The following is a 21,467-nucleotide window of genomic DNA, read 5'->3' on the forward strand; positions in this document are numbered from 1 at the left end:
TCATTTAAATTGCAGAAACTTTTGCATCTAGCATGTTATTCCATACGATTAATAATTGTTAAATACTGGTAAATAGAGGTGGCCTTTTTGAGCCTTTGTTGTGTGTTAAACTCTGCAAAGTAATTTTTCATATTCATTATTTTATTTCATCCTAATGACATCCCTTTGAGAGGTGCAATTATGTCTCAGGAGACTGAGGCTTTAAGAGGTTAAATAACTAGCTGAAGGTCGTGTGACTAAGTGGTAGATGTGGGCCTAGAACCCCAATGGAATTACTCCAAAGTCTGTGCTCTTGTTAGATGCTCTAACAAGATTTTGTATACTTAAGAATGGTATGTGTACGTTTAAGAATGTTATGGCGGCCTTGCTGTAATATGATCATCTGGAAAACACAGAACTGTTTGGAGGAGGGGTTAAATCACCTAAGGCATGTTCTCACAAAAGAACACTCTCTGACAGTTTAAAAAATGAGGTAGACATATACCTATGTATACGGAAGATCTTCAAGACAGAAGACAGCAACCTGAGAATAACACATAAAGTGCCACTTACGTAAACAAGTGGAAACCAAACTGGATGATCAAGTATGTGAAGAAAATGGTCTGCTGGTTATAGTGAAAACTCTTAGCAGTGGTTCTCTTTGGGGAGTTAAGTGGGATAGACAGTGAGTGAAGGGTACTTTTACTTTTTTAAAAAGTTTACTTATTTTGAGAGAGAGAACACGTGCATGTTCGTGAGCAGGGGTGGGGCAGAGAGAGAGGGAAAGAGAGAATCTCAAGCAGGCTCTGTGCTGGTGGCTCAATCCCACGAACTGTGGGATCATGACCTGAGCCAAAATCCAGAGTCAGACAATCAACTGAGCCGCCCAGGTGCCCCTGGGTACTTCTTTTTAATCTATACACTTCTGTGTTGGAATTTATTCTACAGCAAGGAAGTATTCATGTATTCCTCATCTAAATTAAAAGACTTTAATGAATCAAACACAAAATAGTTATACACAGCCTGACTACAACACTGTAAACATGCAGAAAGTCAGAAATAAGTTTTGAGAAAAAAATAGTTGGAGTTTTAACTTCATGGTTCCCCCACCTTTAGGTAAGTGCTTTAATGTATAAATTAAACTGTTAAAAAATAAGTGAACAGATCACACCAAGGAAAATCTGCATGTCTGTTTATTTCCATTAGAAAAATATTATCTATGAAAATTGTGGTCCACTCTCTTCCCCTTCACCTCTATCATTCAAACTTCAGTACTTTAATTTTACTCAAGTGAAAGCAGAGTTATACAGCTGACGTGAGAATTCAATATTGCACATCGTTAAATTAATAGGCTTTAATTGAATTAGGTGTGCTTTTATTATTTATCAGGAATAGCAACCTCTCTCTCCTACATGTTATTTCCCTTTACTTTCATTTATTTGAGGAAGTACGGAATGCACGTTTTTTTCCCCACATCCAGTCACGAGTATGCGTGTGATTTATAACACCAGTAACGGGAGTTGTCATCCAATCTTCAGTTCACACTCAATTCCCCTTATTATATGGTATTTCCATAGTGACTTCCAATGTTTTAGTCAATCATACACTTTCCAACGTCAACTGTAAAAATTAAGATGTTAATTTAAAAACATTATTGAGATTCCAGACTGAATAATGCCGGCCCCGCTTATAGCGACGCCGTTGTGAGAGGTCCTTGGACAGCCACTGCTTCAATCTCCACACGGCTTCCCTGCAGGGAAAATAAGGAAGCAACGTTTAGGTAATTTTTTACAAATTAAGAGAGCTGTGCAATACCTACTAAAAACGTATGCAACTAACAGCAATAGGGCGTTTTTAACATTAAATTTCTCAAAGAAAGAAAGGACGAGGAGGCGTTCCCTGGGAACCTACCACAGGCCAGGCTCCTGTGCCGAACACGTCCATAAGCATTAGCACATAGGATTCTCACTGCAGCTATATCAGACAGTGTTCTCTCCTCAGTCCAGAGAATGATATGCTGAAGCCTGGAGAGGTTATTCAACCTGTCCCAGGACACAGAGCTAAGTGGCAGAGGTTCAAACCCATGTCTTCTGATTCCAAGTTCAGAGCTCATTCTACTATACCCAATACCTTAATTAAGTTTGATGATACTGAGCATTCCGGTAACAGCCAATTAAAACAATAAAAAATACCACTCACAATTACAAGTGGAAGTCAGTAGGGGCTGCTTCTTTGTAGGCAGGAATACCGTGCTACTAAGAGCTTCTGATTAGGCTCGAATACCAAATTAGGAATGGTGAGAAAATATGTGAGCCACTGGTTTTGAGATTCTTTTTCTAATAGAAGGTCTATGTGTGGCCTTAATTTTTAATTTTCTTAATTTTTAAGACAACTTTTAAAAATTTCTTAAGTTTCTTGGGGCATCTAGGTGGCTCAGTCTGTTAAGTGTCAGATTCTTGATTTCAGCTCAGCTCATGATCTCGAAGTTTGTGAGTCTAAGCCCTGCATCAGGCTCTCTGCTGACAGCCCGGAGCCTGCTTGGGATTCCCTGTCTCCTCTCTCTCTCTGCCCCTCCCCGGCTTGTGCTCCCTCTCTCTCTCTCAAAAATTAATAAATTAAAAAAAAATTCTTAAGTTTCTTAATTTTTTTTCCTTGTACATATAATATTGGGTATTTCCTTTTAGTCTTTAAGATCCTGGAAACCAGAGGGGTGCCTGGATGGCTCAGTTGGTTGGGCATCTGACTTAGGCTCAAGTCATGATGTCATTACTCGTGAATTTAAGCCCTGCGTTGGGCTCTATGCTGACAGCTCAGAGCCTGGAGCCTAATTTGGATTCTGTGTCTCCCTCTCTCTCTACCCCTCCCCGGCTTGTGCTCTGTCTCTCTCTCTCTCTAAGGTAAATAAACAAACAAACAAACAAAACAGATCCTGGAAAACAGAGATTATTTCTTTTTTTTCTTTTAAAAATTTGCTGCAAAAGTGCTTAGTTTGTTATATTCAGAAAACAATGTAGGCATTTAAAATCGTGTACATTAGTCATTTTAAAGTGTACTTACTTTGGGCAAAGCAGCAACCTGGTAAGCAGCTCTTGCAGGAAAACTGCTCTTAAAATCTAAATTTAAAAGAATTTCATTTTAGTTTTCAGACACTGTATTGTGACTGCACAATCAAGAATCTGGTAAGTGCTTCATAGATCTATCAGTGCTTAGATACAAGCAACACTGAACAAAAAGAAGCTAACATTCATATTAGTTTGATAAAATATTTTGCCATAGGATTCCTATGACAGTGAATACTTTTAAAAATGTCTTCGCTTTCTGGGAAAAAGGAAAATATTCACATGCTTTGAGACTTTGATCTTGTTTGATATGAATAGGGTTTTATTTTTAAAGTGATACTTATGTGATATGAACTCATTTAAGCATTCAAACAACCCTATAAAGTTTTATCCCCATTTTGCATATGAAGAAACCAAGGCATAAAACCATTAACTAATTAACCAGCTAAGGATTCTGAGAGCCAGAACAGAGATGGTGGCGAGGTCATATCACAGCACTAAAAAATACAATCTATGTGTTATTATTAGGAGGGCTTAAAAGCCTGAGAAGAGTGTATCGATATTAAGCTTTCGGAAAATGAATTTGTAAGACTGTAGTATATTATTCTAGGGAATCCCATAGAAGTATCTTGGATCTTTTTCATGGGGGCACACTGTTTGCAATCAGACAATTCTTTTAGGACAGGATCTATGGCCATTTCTTTAGCATCTCCTATCACTCTTAATTCATAATGGACAATCATTAAGGTCAATACACTCATTTCTCTTAAAACGGAATACAGTAATGAAGCCAAATTACTTACACTGTTTGTAGACTTCATTGACAGTGTTGAAGTCATTTATGTCAGCCAGCAAAACAGTTGTTTTTACCACTAAAAGATACATACATCGTTATTAGGTTTAGCTATTTGATCTCACTCAAAATATTACTTAGAAAAACATATGGTTCTGCGACTGAATTGATTAAAATGGGACTGAAATTAAAACAGCTTTCAAAAGCAACCAAGATATGGCATGGCATGTTACTGGATGCTCCATATTCTTCAAAAAGAGTTATCAAACAGAAATGTGAAGGAATCAAACAGGTATCAAACAAATGTGAAGGAATATCGAGTTGCTCACCGTTAGTGAAGTCACAGCCTGCAGCTTTCAGAATTTCACCCATGTTTGTAAGAGCCTATGAAGCAAGGCAAGAAAGACCTAAGGCACTGGATGGATGTTACATTAAAGCTTTATTTCAACTCAATTAATCAACTTTTACTAATATCTCCTTAAATAGCTTATATTGCAGAAAAATCCTCCCGTTCTAGGAAATTCTACTCCTTCTGGGCCACCTCTATACAAGGGAATTGCTTCTTGGCTTTCCTGTAATGGAATGAATCTTTCTGAAATATAGTGAGACCTTGTCTCCTTTTGTGAGTAGAAAGACTAGACTGAAGTCTCTTCTTCAGTGCTAGAGGGTGCAAAGTTCTCAGCCAGTGTCCACTAAGCTGAAAGAGATAGCTTCTGGAGTTCAGAACTCTGTATTGCTTTGAGGGTAAATAAGAGCTAGTGAGCATTAAAACATGTTTGCTTTTAAAGCGATAATTGATTTTAAAGAGTTCTTTTTCTCAAAAAACAGTATCAGTAAATTATGCATATGCTTGACACTCTGGCCTTTGGAAAAACATCAGTTTTTCACTCATTCCTTAATGTACAATTTTTTCAGTTCATTATTCCTCTTTATTTTACTGGGCACATTATATTTGATATTTTTATTTATTTTTTTCTTCTTTTTTTTGAATTGAGAGAGAGTATACACATGCATGTGGGGGAGGGGCAGAGGGAGGAGGAAGAGAGAGAGAGAGATAGAAAGAGAATTTTAACCAGGCTCCACGCTTAGTGTGGAGTCCGACGCAGGGCTCAATCTCACAACTGTAAGATCACGACCTGAGCTGAAACCAAGAGTCAGGTGCTTAACTGACTGAGACACCCAGGCACCCTGATATTTTTATTAAAAAAAAAAAAAGTCTTCTAAATAGGTAATACATAGATATGGCAAAAAAATTCAACAGCTATAAAAAAGCCATATACAGTGAAAAGATGTCTCCTACCCTTACTTCCTTCTTCCCCAGCTTCTTGTATATCCTTGAAGAGACAGTCAATACTTACACCAGCATAAATGCACACCACTCCCACCCCACACACCCTCACACACACACACACACACAGATGGTAGCATATTGTGCAAAGCTGTTTTGCATCTGTGTTTTATTCTATCACCTACCAATTTATGTTGGGAGATTTTTCCACATTAATTTAGTTGTATGGAACTAGCATGATTTATTTCATTAGTTCCTTACAGATGGACATTTAGATTGTTTTCTATCTTTGGATATTATAAATGACTCAGTGAATGCATAAAATTATAATTTAATTCTATTTATTGGATTAGAATTATACTCCTCATTCTTATTTTAAAAGACACATATTGCACATAATCTTTTTTTTATTTTTTTAAATTTATTATTTTTTTAACATTTATTTATTTTTGAGACAGAGAGAGACAGAGCATGAATGGGGGAGGGTCAGAGAGAGGGAGACACAGAATCTGAAACAGGCTCCAGGCTCTGAGCTGTCAGCACAGAGCCTGACGCAGGGCTCGAACTCACAGACCGCGAGATCATGACCTGAGCCGAAGTCGGCTGCTTAACCGACTGAGCCACCCAGGCGCCCCTGCACATAATCTTTGATAGTTCTCTCTTACTAACAAATGTTGACTGTTACTTCTGTGGGTTTGTTTTTTTTTTTTTCAGCTAAGTGGCCCTGATAAGAAATTTCCCAATCCGTGTGGAAGTGGCAAGATGCTATCTGATTTCAATAATTTAATTGAGATTTAAGTAATTTTATTGAGAGAGCTGACATATAATATTGCATCAGTTTTAGGTATGTAATATGATGATTTGATATATGTATATACTATAAAATAATTACTGCAGTTTAGTGACTATCCAAACATTCAGGTTTGAAGTCACCCTTGGAAGGTAGACTTTTTTGTTGTTGTTAAATGATTCCTCAAAGTTTGGACTTTCTGCTGATATAAAACTGTCTTAAATCAATCAGTAAGTAACTTTAAAAGCATTTATCTGATAACCTCTATAAAAAATCAGCCAAATGGATTCTTAATACTTTCAGTATTAAAAAGCAATAAAGAAGGGAACTTCAAGTGTGAAAAATGACTTACTTGTTTGGCTTCCTCTGCCACCCCTCCTGGCACGAGCTGTCCACTTGCAGGGTCCATGCCTATCTGTCCTGAAATGTAAATGGTCCTGTCGACTAACACAGCCTGACTGCAATAAACGGAAATACAGTACGTATATAAAATATAAAACACAAAATTCAATGCTAAAAGATTTCTTTGCTAGGACACAAAAAGCACAAAATGTAAAATAAAAGAATAATAGGACTTCATTAAAATGAAAACCTTTTGCTTTTTGAAAGAGATCTTTAAGAAAATGGAAACACAAGTCACAGATTGGGAGAAACTATTTGCAAAACATATATCTAACAAAGCACTTGTCCCCAGAATATATAAAGAACTCGTATAGCTCAGTAACATAAACAACCCAATAAAATATGGGCAAGTGATTTGAGCAGATATTTCATAAAAGAAGACATATGAGAGCTAGAGAGTACATAAAAGATGCTCAACATTATTACTGATTAGAAAAATGTAAAGCAAAACCTCACTAAATACCATTACACCCAATAAGATGTCACTGATAACAGTAAGGATTGGTGAGGATGTAGAGTGACCAGAATCCTGTAATATGTACCCCATCGGCGGGAGTGCAAAAATAGTCCAGATGCTTTGGAAAATAGGTTGGCAAGTTTCTTAAAAACTTAAACATATACTTAATATACAACCCAGCAATTTCTTTCTTAGGCAGCTATACCAAAAAGAAAGGAAAATATATGTCCAAAGACTTCACATGACTGTCCAGAACAGCATTATTTATGATAGCAAAAAAGAAAAACAAAAAATAAACATCCACTGATAGATCCAACTAAAGACTACATATTATTTGATTCCACTTATATGAAATTCTAGAAGAGAAAGTGTAACAGCAGAAAGTAGATTAGTGACTTCCTGGGGACAGTGGGGACTGACCACAAATGGGTATGAGGGAATTTTTGGGGGGTGATGGAAATGTGCTAAAACTTGACTGTGGTAGCAAATGCATGGCTCTAAGAATTTACCAAAACTCATGGAACTCTAAACTTAAAATGGGTGAACTTTAATGTAACTTACACCTCAACAGAACTGCAAGACAGTAACAACAAAAATGCAATGCCAAGAGCACTGCTAGAAAAGAAGTAGTTATTCTCGGACAAGATTCATTACTGCTTCTTGAAGTGTCAATTAAGGATCCACCTATGATGGGAACACTTTATTTCTATAAAGTGCTTGTTTTTGGAAAAGGCTTGTTTTGTAATGAGGATACTAAATTTCAGAATTAGGGTACAATCACAAGAAACAGAATAAGCCATGCTGAGACCTGAAAAAGAGTCAAACAAACCAACTTAAAAAAATGTATTAGTTTTTGGATAAAGAAAACACCTCTGTTGTTTCTCTTTTTAATTGTGGTAAAATATATATATATATATATACATATATAAGACAAAATTTATCATTTTAACCATTTTTAGGTACACAATTCAGTGGCATTAAGTACCACCATTTTTAAAATCCTGATAAAGAAAACTTAGTATCAATTTAAATTTAGAAGTAAAATTGTTTTATCATTTCCATGTTTATTTAGAAAGAGCATCTTCTCATTTCCAACGTTACATTTCTAATATTACATTCTCATTTCTAATCTTCGTTTCCCCTGATTTTCCCTGACCATAATTTTTCTCTTTATGATTTAAAATATAGTATGTATGTATATACTTATGTATGTATGTATGTATGTATGTATGTATGTATGTATGTAAGTTCTACACCAAATGTGGTATTGAATTCATAATCCTGAGATCAAGAGTCGCATGCTCTACTGACTGAGCCAGCCAGGCATCCCTATAATTCTTTTCTTAATTTTTTGAATAAGAGAACATTCACATGGATCAAAAATCTAGAAATACAAATAATCTCAGTGAAAAATCTCCTCCTTTCTCTCCTTATCCTCCTCCTGCCCAGTTTCCAGCCCCTACAGATAACGAATGCTCTCCTTTACGTATTCTTCCAAAGTTTCTGCACGCATATATGAGTAAAAATGAAATATATCTTTTCCCTGTTTATATAACATATGGTATACTAAATGCTCTTCTACATTTTGCTTTTTTCACTCAATGGTATATTGCAATCTTTCTGTAACTATATGCAGAATGCATCCTTATTCTTTTGACAGCTGCATAGTATTTTATTGTTTGGACATACTTTACTAGTTACCATCGATTCCAATATATTTTAAAAATGTATTTATTTATTTATTTAGAGACACAGAGAAAGATTGCAAGCAGGGATAGGACAGAGAGAGAGAAGGAGAGAGAGAATCCCAAGCAGGTTCCGCACTGGTAGTATGGAGCATGATGAGGGGCTCGATCTAACCAACGGTGACATCATGACCTGAGCTGAAATCAAGAGTCCAACACTCAATCGACTGAACCACCTGGGCACCCCTTGATTCCAATATTTTGCTACTGTAAACAAAACTACACTGAAAACCGTATCACTCACACACACACACACACACACACACACACACACACACACACACACACTTTCCCTGGGCAAGTACTAAGCCTTTCTTTCATCTGAACCTCAGAGGAGCCATTCTTATACCATAAGCAGGATCTTGTCTTATAGTATAACTAGTTCTGTTCTTATCCTATTTCTGGGGTATGCCAGACTGACTGTAAACCCCTTGAAGGCAGGAGCTGTGTCTTACTGTCTCCAGCTGTGCAGGGCCTAGGTGATTCCTTGCACTAGTGGGCACATAATAACTTCTTGTTCATGTTTTGCTCTCTAACCACTTACTAGCTTAAATGACTTTGGCTGTCAGTAAAGTAGCTTTTTAGCAGGACCCACTGGCTTATTGTGTGGGCTTGGAGAGCGAAAGAGGGTAGATTTAAACTTGGTTAATAGGATTTAGAAAGTCTAGAAATTCTTCTCAACTATCTGGGCCATAATAGATAGCTATTCACCCTGGCCCAGAAACAGGTAACTATGGAGTTTGTTAATGTGTAAGCTTTCTTCAGGTTGAAAAGTATCATCAACTAACAAGGTTTCTATTAACTGTCCTATGTAGAATTAGGCTACCTTAGGCCCTTTGCAAAGTAATTTTAACTTTCCCTATATTTGAAATATAGTTTAAGCCCATTTGCATTATCATTGGTCAAAAAATTTATTGGGGCACCTGGGTGGCTCAGTCAGTTGGGCGTCTGACTTGGCCTCATGTCATGATCTCACAGTTTGTGAGTTCGAGCCCTGCGTCGAGCTCTGTGTGGTGAGAGCCCAGAGTCTGGAGCCTGCTTCAGATTCTGTATTTCCCTCTCTCTCTGTCCCTCCCCACCACTTGTGCTCTGTGTGTGTCTCTCTCAAAAATAAACATAAAGCAAACAAAAAAAGTAAAAATTTATGATAGTAAAAAGGAATTCATTTATTCTCAGAAAACTAACAGACCTCTAAGGCTATCTGAGCTATGTGAATTATCGCTTATAGATTAGTGAAGAGATGTTCACAAAAATAATTAGCTAGTTAGCTCTTCCTGAGAATAAGAAACCTACTATCCACAGACAAGTCATTAGGTTTCCAGAACATTTAAGTGTACTGTTCTACTGCCAGCTCAAAGGATAATAACACTTTCAAAAGAATCTTAGTAAGAATTCTCATTGTAATTGTAATGTATTGTAATCTATGCCACATGGACTATCGCTTCCAAATGTCATGACTATTTGGATAGTGCGCTAACAAAATGGAAAGCAATGCAATGTGATGTTGAAATCTCTCAAGGTTCTGTCCTGGGGTACTCCTGAAATGTGCTCAGCTGATTAGTGAATTGGTGACAACACCCCATCCATCACAATGCCAAGGATTGAAAGTTCAACACATTTGAATTCTTCCTAGAGAAGACCTGGAATTTTCAACAACTGTGCTCATAAAAACTCTGTGCACAAAAATTTGTTTTCAAATGGTTCTTAAAACATGTCTAATTAACTTTATCAGGATATAACTAGTTACTTGGGAGTGTGGTTTTCTTCAAGATAAAATATTGAAAATTAGCACCATTTTTAGTGGCCTTGTATGATCTCTGGATACAAAAGAGCATTAAGGGCACTATGTCCTGGGAAGTCTCCACACAGTGACCTGGTTGATGTTTTTTCTCTCATCATACTGGTATATTAAATTTCCCTTCTTTTTTCTTGCAGCTCTATAAAGTCAACCAGCATATTACTGCCCTGCTTGCTTTCTTAAACAACGTACACACTTGAGGAAGGTGTATGCTCCAGGCTCTATAATCACTTTGTCTGGTTAAGTGTTGATTTTGTTCTGAAGTAAAACCACTGGGTGATTGAGGAAGAACGATCAGAGCAGAGGAGGAAAAAGATTGCTGATTTTTACTTTTATTGTAATACCCCCATAACTATCTTTAATGTCTTCTCCAAATAATTTTTCCTCTTAAAAGAAATCTGACCAGGGGCGCCTGGGTGGCTCAGTCAGTTAAGCGTCTGACTCTTGATTTTAGCTCAGGTGATGATCTCATGGTTTGTGTGTTCAAGCCCCACGTTGGGCTCTGCGCTGACAATCTGGAGCCTGCTTGGGATTCTCTCTACCCCCCTACTCTCTGCCCCTCCCCCACTAGCGTGTGTTCTCTTTCTCTCAAAATACATAGAAACATTAAAAAAAAAAAAGAAATCTGATCATGTCATTTCCTCTACAAAAACATTTGAATGCTCCTCAACGCATACAAAATAAAGTTTATACTCTTCAGTTTAGCACTGAAAATGATCATAGTCCAGACCTTGCTAAAAGCTAATTTTTAGCAAGAAGCAAAACAAAAATTTAGATTCAAAGTCCAACTCTGAACCTGTGTTTCTCAAAGTGTAGGTCATATACAAACACTGAATCACAGTAAGGAAATGATTCCCTTTTCAATTTTCTTTCAGTAATTCCATAGCAGGAGATAGCAAACTAAATGATGAAGATTGAGCTCTAGAGCTTGACTAAGTTCAAATTCTGTCATATCCCATCCTAGTGGTCGACCTTGGGCATATTATTTAACTACAAGTAGATCAATTTCTTCACCCAAAAAACGAGTACTGTAATAATAACTGTGCACCTAAAGCACCTAGAAGAGTGCTTTGTGCTGAGTGAACATCATTAAATGTTAGCGATTATGACATCAATCCTCTAATTATATGAAAGAAAAAATACCATTTTTAGGGGGAAAAAATCTTATCACTTTTTTTTCTCTTTTTTTAAAGTAGGCTTCATGCCCAGTGTAGAGCCCAATGTGGGGCTTGATCTCATGATCCTGAGATCAAGACCTGAGCTGAGACTAAGACTCAGATGCTTGGGGCACCTGGGTGACTCAGCTGATTGAGCACTGGATGCTTGTTTTTGGCTCAGGTCACGATCTCAAGGTCAAAGGATCAAGCCCGTGTCAGGCTGGGTGTGGAGCCTGCTTAAAGATTCTCTCCCCCTCTGCCCTCTCTGCATTGCCCCCATCCAGCTTGAGCTCTTCCTCTCTAAAAAAAAAAAAAAAAAAAAAAAGCCCAACACTTAATCTACTGAGCTACCCAGGTGCCCTGAAATTTATCACTTTTTTTTAAAGTTTATTTATTTTTGAGAGAGAGAAAGAGAGAGAGAGAGCATGAGCAGGGGAAGGGCAGATAGAGAAGGAGACAGAGAACCAAAGCGGGCTCTGAGCTGTCAGCCCAGAGCCCAACACGGTGCTTGAACCCACAGACCTCGAGATCATGACCTGACCTGAAGTCTGCCACTTAACCAACTGAGCCACCCACGCGCCCCTGAAATTTATCACTTTTAACAGAGAGAGCAGTCTTAGGTTCTGAGCCAACTGCAGCAGCTTCCCAGAATAACGCTTTTTACTTATTTGAGCTTATTTTTTTTTTTTTACTGTTACCTTCCTCAGGTTGTTTTCTATTTAGAGTACTGTTGTAAAGTTTCCTTTTTAAAGGTGTTAAAGTGAGCCCTCTTAAATAAAAGTGTTAAGTAAATTATGATATAGGTGGTACACAGATTTGGCAAATGGAAAAGAAAAAGAGTAAAAGTCGTAGTTGGATTACTAAAACTTCCTCCAAAAAATATGCCATGTATTCTTCCACCACTATGCCTCAAGTCATTCCCTCGATCTGGAATGAACTTCGCCCAATGACTTTCTGCTGAAGTTCTTAATAAAGTAATTTAAAAATCACTTTACAACAGTACTATACAAATGGCAAACCTAACCTTCAAAACCCAGCTCAAGGACCACCTGTCGCAGGAGTCCTCTTAAATCTTTCTCTTCCTCTGTCCCCAGTTACCAGCAATTTCTTTCTTCTCCTTTTTTTTTTGCCATCCCTGCCCCCATAACTCCTTATTCCCACTGCACTTATTTCTAACCCTGCTATTGTTAATTATTGTTCTGCCACCTAGGAGTGCTATTTCTCATGGCAGTGTGGTTTAGAGGACGGAGCTAGGGCTTGTTCAAATCCAGTTCTGCCACTTACAGACTGTCTGACCTCGGACACAGGTTTTTTTTTTTTTATAAAATGAGGATGGGACTCAGAGAAGAAGGTGGTTGTCACAGTGGCCGTCATGCAGCATGCACTAAATGAAAATGTTTCCTTTTCTCTCCCCTACGTGTGTGAATGTCTTTCACACTGGATTGATTCTTATACATTTTTTGCATCCTCTGCTGTGCTTGACATAGGGTAGGTACTCAATACATGTATTATATCATAGTCCAAGTGGTTCAGTTGTAGAAGTTTGCCATCTGTGATTCTTTTAACCGTGATCAGATACTACATTTTTAAAAGGAAAAATGGGGAAAGGGTTACATGGTATACTTTATGAAGTATTTAACGTAACAAAAATTATATTAGAGACAAAAAGTCTCCAAGAATGCATAGGATGAGATTTAGTAGTTTTAAAGCTGAGACATTTTAAGAAAATACAGTTTTTTTAAAAAAGTAATTTAGAAACTTCTGGGTGGCTCAGTCGATTAAGCATCAGACTCTTGATTTCGGCTCAGGTCATAATCTTGAGGTTTGTGGGAATGAGCCCCACGTCGGGCTCTGCGCTGTCAGCCTGCGATTCTCTCTTCTCTCTCTTTCTCTCAAAATAAATAAATAAACTTAAAAAAGAAAGCAATTAACTTTTTTATATTAACAGCACTTCTGACAAGTGGGAGTACATGTACACGGTGTAGACTTTCTGGCCAGTATATACACATTTAGCTAGAGCATGTCAGGGCAATCTTAGCAAATGATTTTCGTTGTGATCTGTTTTTGATTTTATTAGTGGGAAATAAGCATGGGCAACTAATTTATACACATCCTACTGCATTTCTCTTTGGGTTGTAAATATCAGTGTCTTAGGTAGATGAGCAGCGATTTTCTAAGCGTTTCTGTCAAAAAAATTCAGCTCTCCAGAGAGGCACATCTGTTCATGGGATTTATTCCTTTGAATTAAGAGAGGGTTAGACCAAACATTATACGAAGTGAAAGAAGTCAGTCACAAAGGACCACATATCGTAGGATTCCATTTACAGAAGTCCAGAACAGGCAAATCCACAGAAACTGAAAGTAAATTAGTGGTTGCCAGGGGTTAGCAGGAAAGAATGGGGAGTCACTGCTAATGGGTATGCGGTTTCTTTTGGAGGTGATTAACATATTCTGAAATTATGTAGTAGTGAGTATTTTGTGAGCATAATAAAAACAATAACGACAACAACAACACTGACTTGTACACTTTAAGGGGGTGAATTTTATGGGCATGTGAAGTATATCTGGATAAAATGGTTACAAACAAAAAAAAGTCCAAACATTAAAAAAACTGACCACTTGGCAGGCAGAACTCTGTGGCCTCCAGTTCCGGGCAGAGTCCCAGGGAACACAAGCTCCTGTTGCCAGTGGGGCTCCCACTGGAAAGGGTATGTTAACTCCTTTCCCGGGTTCAGTTTCCCGGGTTCAGCGTGTTCGAGGAGGTTGGACCCGATGAAGGTCGAAGCCCGCTCCAGGTCTGACCCAGAGTTATTCCAACCTCGGATCCCCGACCCCACAAGCCCAGAGTCCATCCGCGCACCCGCCCGCGTCGTTACCTGTATGGACCGATGGCCCCTGGAGCTTTCGCAGTGCTGATCACCTTTCTGATTAAAGATGCCATAGCTAACCCTTTTACTTGCTGCCCCTCCAAGAGAGAAATGCTGCACACCGCCCCGGTTTGCGTCTCACGGGACTGACCAACCCAGGGCAGAATCCCGGTGGTAACTTGTTTCCCGGGCGGGAGGGAGGGGGTTCGCTCCGCATTCTGGGAGTTGTAGTCTGTGAGGGGCTCCCGGCCACGTGGAGGCCACGGCCGCGCTGGCGCATGCGCCCTGCAGATCGCTTGCCACACACGTCTCCACGGAGGGGAGTGTTGCAGAGCCTTGTCGTTCTGACCCGAGGAGCCCTGCCTCAGAGCCTTTGGCAGGTAGGTCGTGACGGGCTGGTGTCCCCCAGGGTCCGCGAGTTTGGGGGGAGTGTGCGTGGCGGTCCCCCGCCCGGCGCCCGCGCACCGGGCCGGCTTTCCTCCCGGTTTTCTTCCGCTCAGACCCCGCTGACCTCCTCTTCGTCCCTTGCAGCCTGCGCCTGGGCCCCGCTTTGCGGCCCCGCGCCTCCTACGGCCCCTGTGCTCGAGCCCCCTGCGTTGGTCATTTCCTCGCATTGTCCCGCCCGACGGACGCCGTTCTGGGAATGGGCTTGCACCCCTATCCTGCTGACCACTCTAAGGAATGAGTTGGGTCATTCAGGGGACCACGCTGAGATCTGGGCGGCGTCGTCCACCTAACGCCCCTCCCATGTTCCCATTCACGGGTGCCTCTTCTAGCTTTACAGGTCTCCACGCATCCCCCTCACATCTGAAGTGAGAGCCCTGGTGACTGGGATCTGCTTTCAAAAAGGAAGATAGGCTGGTCTCTTGGCAGATAGTCATGCTGTGTCAGAAGGCGTGGTACTTGGCCAAATATTTCTTATTCTGTTCATAAATATATTATAGGCACACTTTATTCCATTTATGCATGCACGTGTACACTGAGCAAATTTATGTTGAGCCCCACTTTGTGCAAGGCACTCTGCTAGGTGTGATCTGGAATATACTAATAATGGTCTCTTCCATCAATAGACTTTTTTTTTTTTTTTTTTTCTTTTAAATTGGGTTTGTGGTGTTAATACCATTCATGGCTCCCCTAGAGATGCCCTGGTGATGAATCTCTGCTGTAGGTCAGGATCGCGATAGCATTTTGATATCATCAATCCACCTATAATAAATGAAGATTTATTTTACCGAAGAATCAAATTTTGAGTTACATGAATATTTATTTACTAAATGTTTTTTATTTTTGCATGGAAGTTCCCTTTCCCTATACCAAATTTATTATTTTCTTTCCAGAAATGTCTAATGCAAAAGAAAGAAAACATGCTAAGAAAATGAGAAATCAGCCCACCAACGTGACTTTATCCTCTGGCTTCATGGCTGATAGAGCCACAAAGCACTATAATGGAGGTGGGAAATCTTTCCAAGCTCAAAAACAAGGTAAGATACACACGGTACTCTCTCCACTCTGTTTGGATCAAAATGCTTATGTCAGCTCTTTTTGATAGTTATTATTTAAATGGTTAAATGACCTGCACTTTTTAAAAACAGATCAGTTGACCTTCATTATTTGCACATTTTGTTTTGCCCATTCACTTAGTTGTTAAGTTTATTTGTAACCCCCAAATTAATACTCATGGTACTTTGGTGGTTATTCGTGGATTTGCGAGGAGAGGGAAAAAATTTGAGTCACTCCATGTGGGCATTCTCAGCTGAGGTTCCCAGCTGCCTTGGTTCAACTTTCTTACAGAGATGGCCAGAGGGTGGAGACTCTGATGGGCCAGTGCGGCATAATTCGGGAAGCCCCTGCTCTAGCTGGGGATTGAGTTCTAGTTGTGGGTGGCCTCAGACAGATCACTTAACACTTCTGAGCCTCTTTTTTCTAGTTGTAAAATAAGGGAAACAGAATCTACTAGGATGAGTTGTTTTTATGATTTGAGATCGCAATCCATGTGATGTATATGTATATATATATGTATGTATGTGTGTATATATGTGTATATATGTACGTATATGTGTATGTATACTTGTGTACGTATATACATGTATATATTTCTTGGAACAGTGGTTCATTATTTGCTAATTCAGCGTTCATTGTGACTTTATAGAGCATAACTATTGGGAATGACAAGAATTGGCTGTATGTATCTTAGAACAGATATATTTCTACCTTAACAGTTATTATTAAATTACACTTCTTTATTTTCTAAAAGAAATAGTGTGTTTTGTATACATTTAACTTGTGTGCTGATTTTAGAACCTTATAAAGTGATATCAAGGTGTTAGTTGTTCATTGGGTAGCAATAGAAAATGCCAGTTTGGGAAGATAGCAAGCAGGTGAGCAAGAACTTTTGGGGGACACTTTAAAGAATAGTGTGCATTGGGTCTGGTGAAGTAAGTTTTAGACTCTTCTATTTGTAAGATTTAGATTTCAGATCCAACAGTTGATGCCTGTCATGCCACATAAGCCTTAATGGGTCTTACCTCATTTAAATCTCCCAGTGACAAACCTTGTAACATGTTTCATGGTTTATAGGGGCTTAATAATTAACAGTGTAATGGGAATAAGAGGAACACTGTAAAATTCTCTGCTAGTCTCTCCCTCCCTTTGCAGACTGTGATTTGATGTCTTAAAGTCAGTGGTTTCAATGCACAGACATTTGTATAGACTTTGCTTTTATTTCTTTTCTTTAATTTAACACAGGCTCCCAACTTGAGTGTGGCAGAGAATTAAGACAAAAGACTGAATATACAAAATCATGTAAATTGTAATATTGAAGGGAGCTTAGATTTAAAATTTATGTTGTACTCATAATTTATTGGAGAAAAGTTCGGAGAAAAGTTCCCTCATAATTTATATGCAAGGTTTATTTGTCATGCTGACAAGATGAGCCAGTATGCTGCCTGCTAGCTTTATCACCTTGGTCAAATTAATTCACCTCCCTATTGTAGGTAGATTTCCTCCTCTTTAAGGAAAGATAGTAATAGCCACCTTACTGGCTAGTTGTAGGATTAAAAACCTAATTAGCATTGATTGCCACCCAGCAAATGATGTTCTCCACTGTAATCTGTATTCCTGGTAAGGCTGACATATTTCTTTTTGTTTTCTTTTTGAAAACAAACTAGAGCTTCTTCCTGGAACTTCACGACCGCGGCATACCAAAATGATCCACCATTCCCCAGTTGATCCTGATGTGAATGAACAGTCTTCCTCCAAAATAATGTTTAAAAAAAAGGGAGGATGGAAAGCAGGTCCTGAGGGCACCTCTCAGGAGATTCCCAAGTATATAACTGGTAGGTGTTTGTGAAGAAGTGAAGTTTGATTATACGATGAGCCCTTTGCTTCAGTGCTCTCCACCTTGGCCCTGCCTCCCGGTCTCTCTCCTCTCCTCCTTCCACTGAGGGTTCTTCTCGCCTCTAGTCTGGACTGTGGCTGTAGTTTCCTTGGGCCTGATTGCTCTCCATTCTTCAGTTTCTCTTTTTTTCCTCTTCTTGTTCTTTTAAGTCCTTATCTGTGAACTGTTCTACTTTGTCCTAAAACCTTTTCCCTCGCCCCACTCCTTTTTAAAATATAAAATGGCGTCTACATGCATTCTCCAAGGATGAAACCGAATTTAACACACTCCGAGGGCAACCAAAACCTTTATTATTATTTTTTTTATTAAAAAAAATTTTTTTTTAATGTTTATTTATTTTTGAGACAGAGAGAGACAGAGCATGAATGGGGGAGGGTCAGAGAGAGAGGGAGACACAGAATCTGAAATAGCCTCCAGGCTCTGAGCCATCAGCACAGAGCCCGACGTGGGGCAGGAACTCAAAGAATGTGAGATCATGACCTGAGCCGAAGTTGGACGCTCAACCGACTGAGCCACCCAGGTGCCCCAACCAAGACCTTTAAATACCTGTCTCCAGGCCCCTTCAGATCTCTTCTCCTGTTACTCCCTCCCCCCATCACCTGCACCCCTGGTATGCATAACTCTGTATTCATTAGGTATGCCTTCTGGTCTCTGTGCCTGGTGGGAAAAATGCACTTAAATGTCCCCAGCACTCTGTTTACTTCAAAAAAAGGTCTGCTTTTCAATAAGGAAAACTAGTAAAGTTATGATTATATATTTAGAAAAAGTAAAAAATATTAAAGAAAACAAACTTTTGAAGTCACAACCTTTGTGACTTCAATTTTACTTTTTCTTTGTTTTCTTATGTGATTATTGCACTTGAAAATGGTTGTGGTTGGGGTGCCTGGGTGGCTCAGTTGGTTGAGCATCTGATTCTTGATTTTGGCTCAGGTCATGATCCCATGGTTTGTGAGATCAAGTCCCACGTTGTGCTCTGTGATGACAGTGCACAGCCTGCTTGGGGTTTTCTCTCTCTCTCTCTCTCTCTCTCTGCCCCTTCCCTGCTTACATGCTCTCTCTTCCTCAAAATAAATAAATAACTTTATATTAAAAAAATGGTTGTGATTTATATGGCATGTAGCCCTCTGTTTTAAGGAATTGTTTGTAAACATGCTTTTAAACTTTTTTTATGGTTAAAAAAGTAACACTGAATCCTTATAGAGAACTTGAAAAAAAGTAGAAACAGAATGGCTTTATATATAATACAGATATAGCCACCATCTGTATTAATCTAATTAAGGGTTTGGGTGGTGGGTGAATTTTAAGTTCATATACTTCAAATCTGTCTTCCTTCTGAGATTGACCAGAAGTATTGATTCTAGACTTGTCTTTAATTATCATGCTATTTTTGTCTACAGCTTCTACTTTTGCTCAAGCCCGAGCTGCTGAAATCAGTGCTATGTTGAAAGCAGTGACCCAGAAATCTTCTAATTCACTGGTTTTCCAGACGCTGCCCCGGCACATGAGACGGAGAGCCATGAGCCACAATGTCAAACGCCTTCCCAGGCGGTTGCAGGAAATCGCCCAGAAAGAGGTATATGTTTCACTTAGTGTAAGTGTTCAAGTTAGTAGTTCATAAAAGAAATTGAGAAATGTTAACCTAATAGAATTAAAGTGAAAACCAAAAGCAATGTACTCTTTTGCATTATTTTTGGATTTAATCATTATCCCCCCACCTTCCTCCTTGCTATCTAATTGGCAAGCAGTTGGATATTACATATAGCATTTGGAAACCCTTTCTTTTTTCTTTCTTTCTTTCTTTCTTTCTTTCTTTCTTTCTTTCTTTCATTTCTTTGTTCCTTCCTTCCTTCCTTTCTTCCTTCCTTCAATTTTTTTTTTCATTAATTTCAGGTCCCTTTTTTTTTTTTAATGGTGTTAAATAGTTGATGTTCCGCTGTCAGATTAAAAATAAAATCCTGACCTTCTTACCACATAAGCAATTTTAGCTCTACGTTTTGGGGGTGTGGCCAGCTTAAAGTTGGAAAATCAAGAGAAAAAGCGGCAACAATGCCTAGTACTTGCCTTTTGACTTTTTCAACATTGAAAACTTGAAACTTGGATTTAATTTTTCCTCAAGTCTAGTTGTTTTTGGCTTTATCAAAATTCTTCGCTTGGACATTTTCAGGTTGTCTCAGCTACCCATGTCTTTTACTAGTTGATTCAAAAGTTCCTCATGGAGTGCCTTCTGTGTGTGGTACTATACTGGTGTTGGGGTGAGAGGAGTTCAGCAAACTAACGGAGAAGAGTTTTGGGTTTTTTTCCCCCATAAAAGTTTAGCTCAGCTATGGAGGAGAGTAAGAGTGAAAACTGAACAGGAATTTTGTGCTTTCTAGATTTAGATTGTAAGGTTTGTCTCCCATGGCATTTGTCTATCAGTACCTAACTGACATTGAAATGTATAGGTTTTCCTCACTTCACGTTTTTCGTCCTGTTTTGGGTTTAGTTCCAATCCTAGAGGTTTACAAAACAATAAAACCAATAACAAAAGAGCTGGCATCTTCTTCTCTTGCTCTCTAACACGAATAGCCACAATAAGCTTGCGTTACTGTGTGGAGCATTTTATAAAGACTCTAATCCTCATAGTCCACAAACTTGCCGGTTAGTAAGTGATAGAACTGTGCTTCCTCTCTGAGTTTGCCCGTTTCTGAAACCTTCACGCTTGCCTTCTGTCTGCTCTTTCACTGGAGAAATTGCCAAGTCAAAAAATTAAGCACACTGATGGAGTCTGAAAGGTACTCCCACCTAATCTAAAGTTAGTTGTTTGAATTCCTCACATGTAACTTTTATTTTGAGATAGTTACCAACTAGGACCCGCCTCTCTTCTTGAAATCGCAGGCAGAGAAAGCAGTGCACCAGAAAAAAGAACATTCAAAAAATAAATGCCATAAAGCTCGAAGATGTCACAAAAACCGGGTGCTAGAATTTAACCGTAGACAAAAGAAGAACATATGGTTAGAGACTCACATCTGGCACGCCAAACGGTTTCACATGGTCAAGAAGTGGGGCTACTGTCTCGGGGAGAGGCCGACAGTCAAGAGCCACAGAGCCTGCTACCGAGCCATGACAAACCGTTGCCTTCTCCAGGTATGCTTCTCTAGTTGGTTTTCTTTTTATGTTTGTTTAGACGAAATGGAAGTGATGTTTGGGCTCAGCTCTAAAGGATCAGGAAAGGAGAGAGTTGACGTGGCAGAGGAAGTCAGGTAAGAGGGAAGAATTGAAGTAAATTCGGTGTGATAAAGATGAAGAGAGTGAGACCATTAAGAGAGGATAACATTGGGGCGCCTGGGTGGCTCAGTCAGTTGAGCGTCCGACTTCGGCTCAGGTCACGATCTCGCGGTCCGTGAGTTCGAGCCCCGCGTCGGGCTCTGTGCTGACGGCTCAGAGCCTGGAGCCTGTTTCGGATTCTGTGTCTCCCTCTCTCTGACCCTCTCCCGTTCATGCTCTGTCTCTCTCTGTCTTAAAAATAAATAAACGTTAAAAAAAAATTAAAAAAAAAAAAAAAAGAGAGGATAACATTAAGGGGAGATTAGTTCTGGAAAAATAGGTAGGAACCACAGGGTCTTGGTGGTCATGTTTGAAATTTATTCAGCATTGATTCATTTGGAAGTCATTCATCAACAACAAATATTTGTGTGCCCTTAGCAGTGTTCAGAATGCTGTTGTAGATGTTTAGGATTCAGTGGGATGCTAGGAAGT

At 39.2% G+C, this 21,467-nt stretch overlaps 2 protein-coding genes across 2 annotated transcripts in view; one reads left to right on the forward strand and one right to left on the reverse strand.

Moving 5' to 3' along the window:
* Nucleotides 1-952: 952 nt before the first annotated feature.
* Nucleotides 953-14,530, reverse strand: RIDA (reactive intermediate imine deaminase A homolog). Its single transcript, XM_042923593.1, has 6 exons — nt 14,345-14,530; nt 6,262-6,367; nt 4,161-4,215; nt 3,842-3,910; nt 3,037-3,092; nt 953-1,729 (listed from the first exon to the last, which is right to left on the reverse strand). The coding sequence occupies exons 1-6, from the start codon at nt 14,407-14,409 to the stop codon at nt 1,667-1,669; spliced, it is 414 nt and encodes a 137-aa protein (XP_042779527.1). The 5' UTR covers nt 14,410-14,530; the 3' UTR covers nt 953-1,666.
* A 115-nt stretch (nt 14,531-14,645) lies between these two features.
* POP1 (POP1 homolog, ribonuclease P/MRP subunit) overlaps nt 14,646-21,467 on the forward strand; it is a 33,719-nt gene continuing 26,897 nt past the window's right edge. Inside the window, exons 1-5 of the mRNA XM_042924248.1 lie at nt 14,646-14,715; nt 15,673-15,816; nt 17,503-17,670; nt 19,130-19,305; nt 20,607-20,855. Of these exons, the coding sequence (XP_042780182.1) occupies nt 15,675-15,816; nt 17,503-17,670; nt 19,130-19,305; nt 20,607-20,855 (735 nt within the window). The 5' untranslated portion in view covers nt 14,646-14,715; nt 15,673-15,674. The remainder of the gene's footprint in view (nt 14,716-15,672; nt 15,817-17,502; nt 17,671-19,129; nt 19,306-20,606; nt 20,856-21,467) is intronic.

This window comes from Panthera leo, chromosome F2, assembly GCF_018350215.1.
Source record: "Panthera leo isolate Ple1 chromosome F2, P.leo_Ple1_pat1.1, whole genome shotgun sequence".
NCBI classification, from domain to species: domain Eukaryota; kingdom Metazoa; phylum Chordata; class Mammalia; order Carnivora; family Felidae; genus Panthera; species Panthera leo.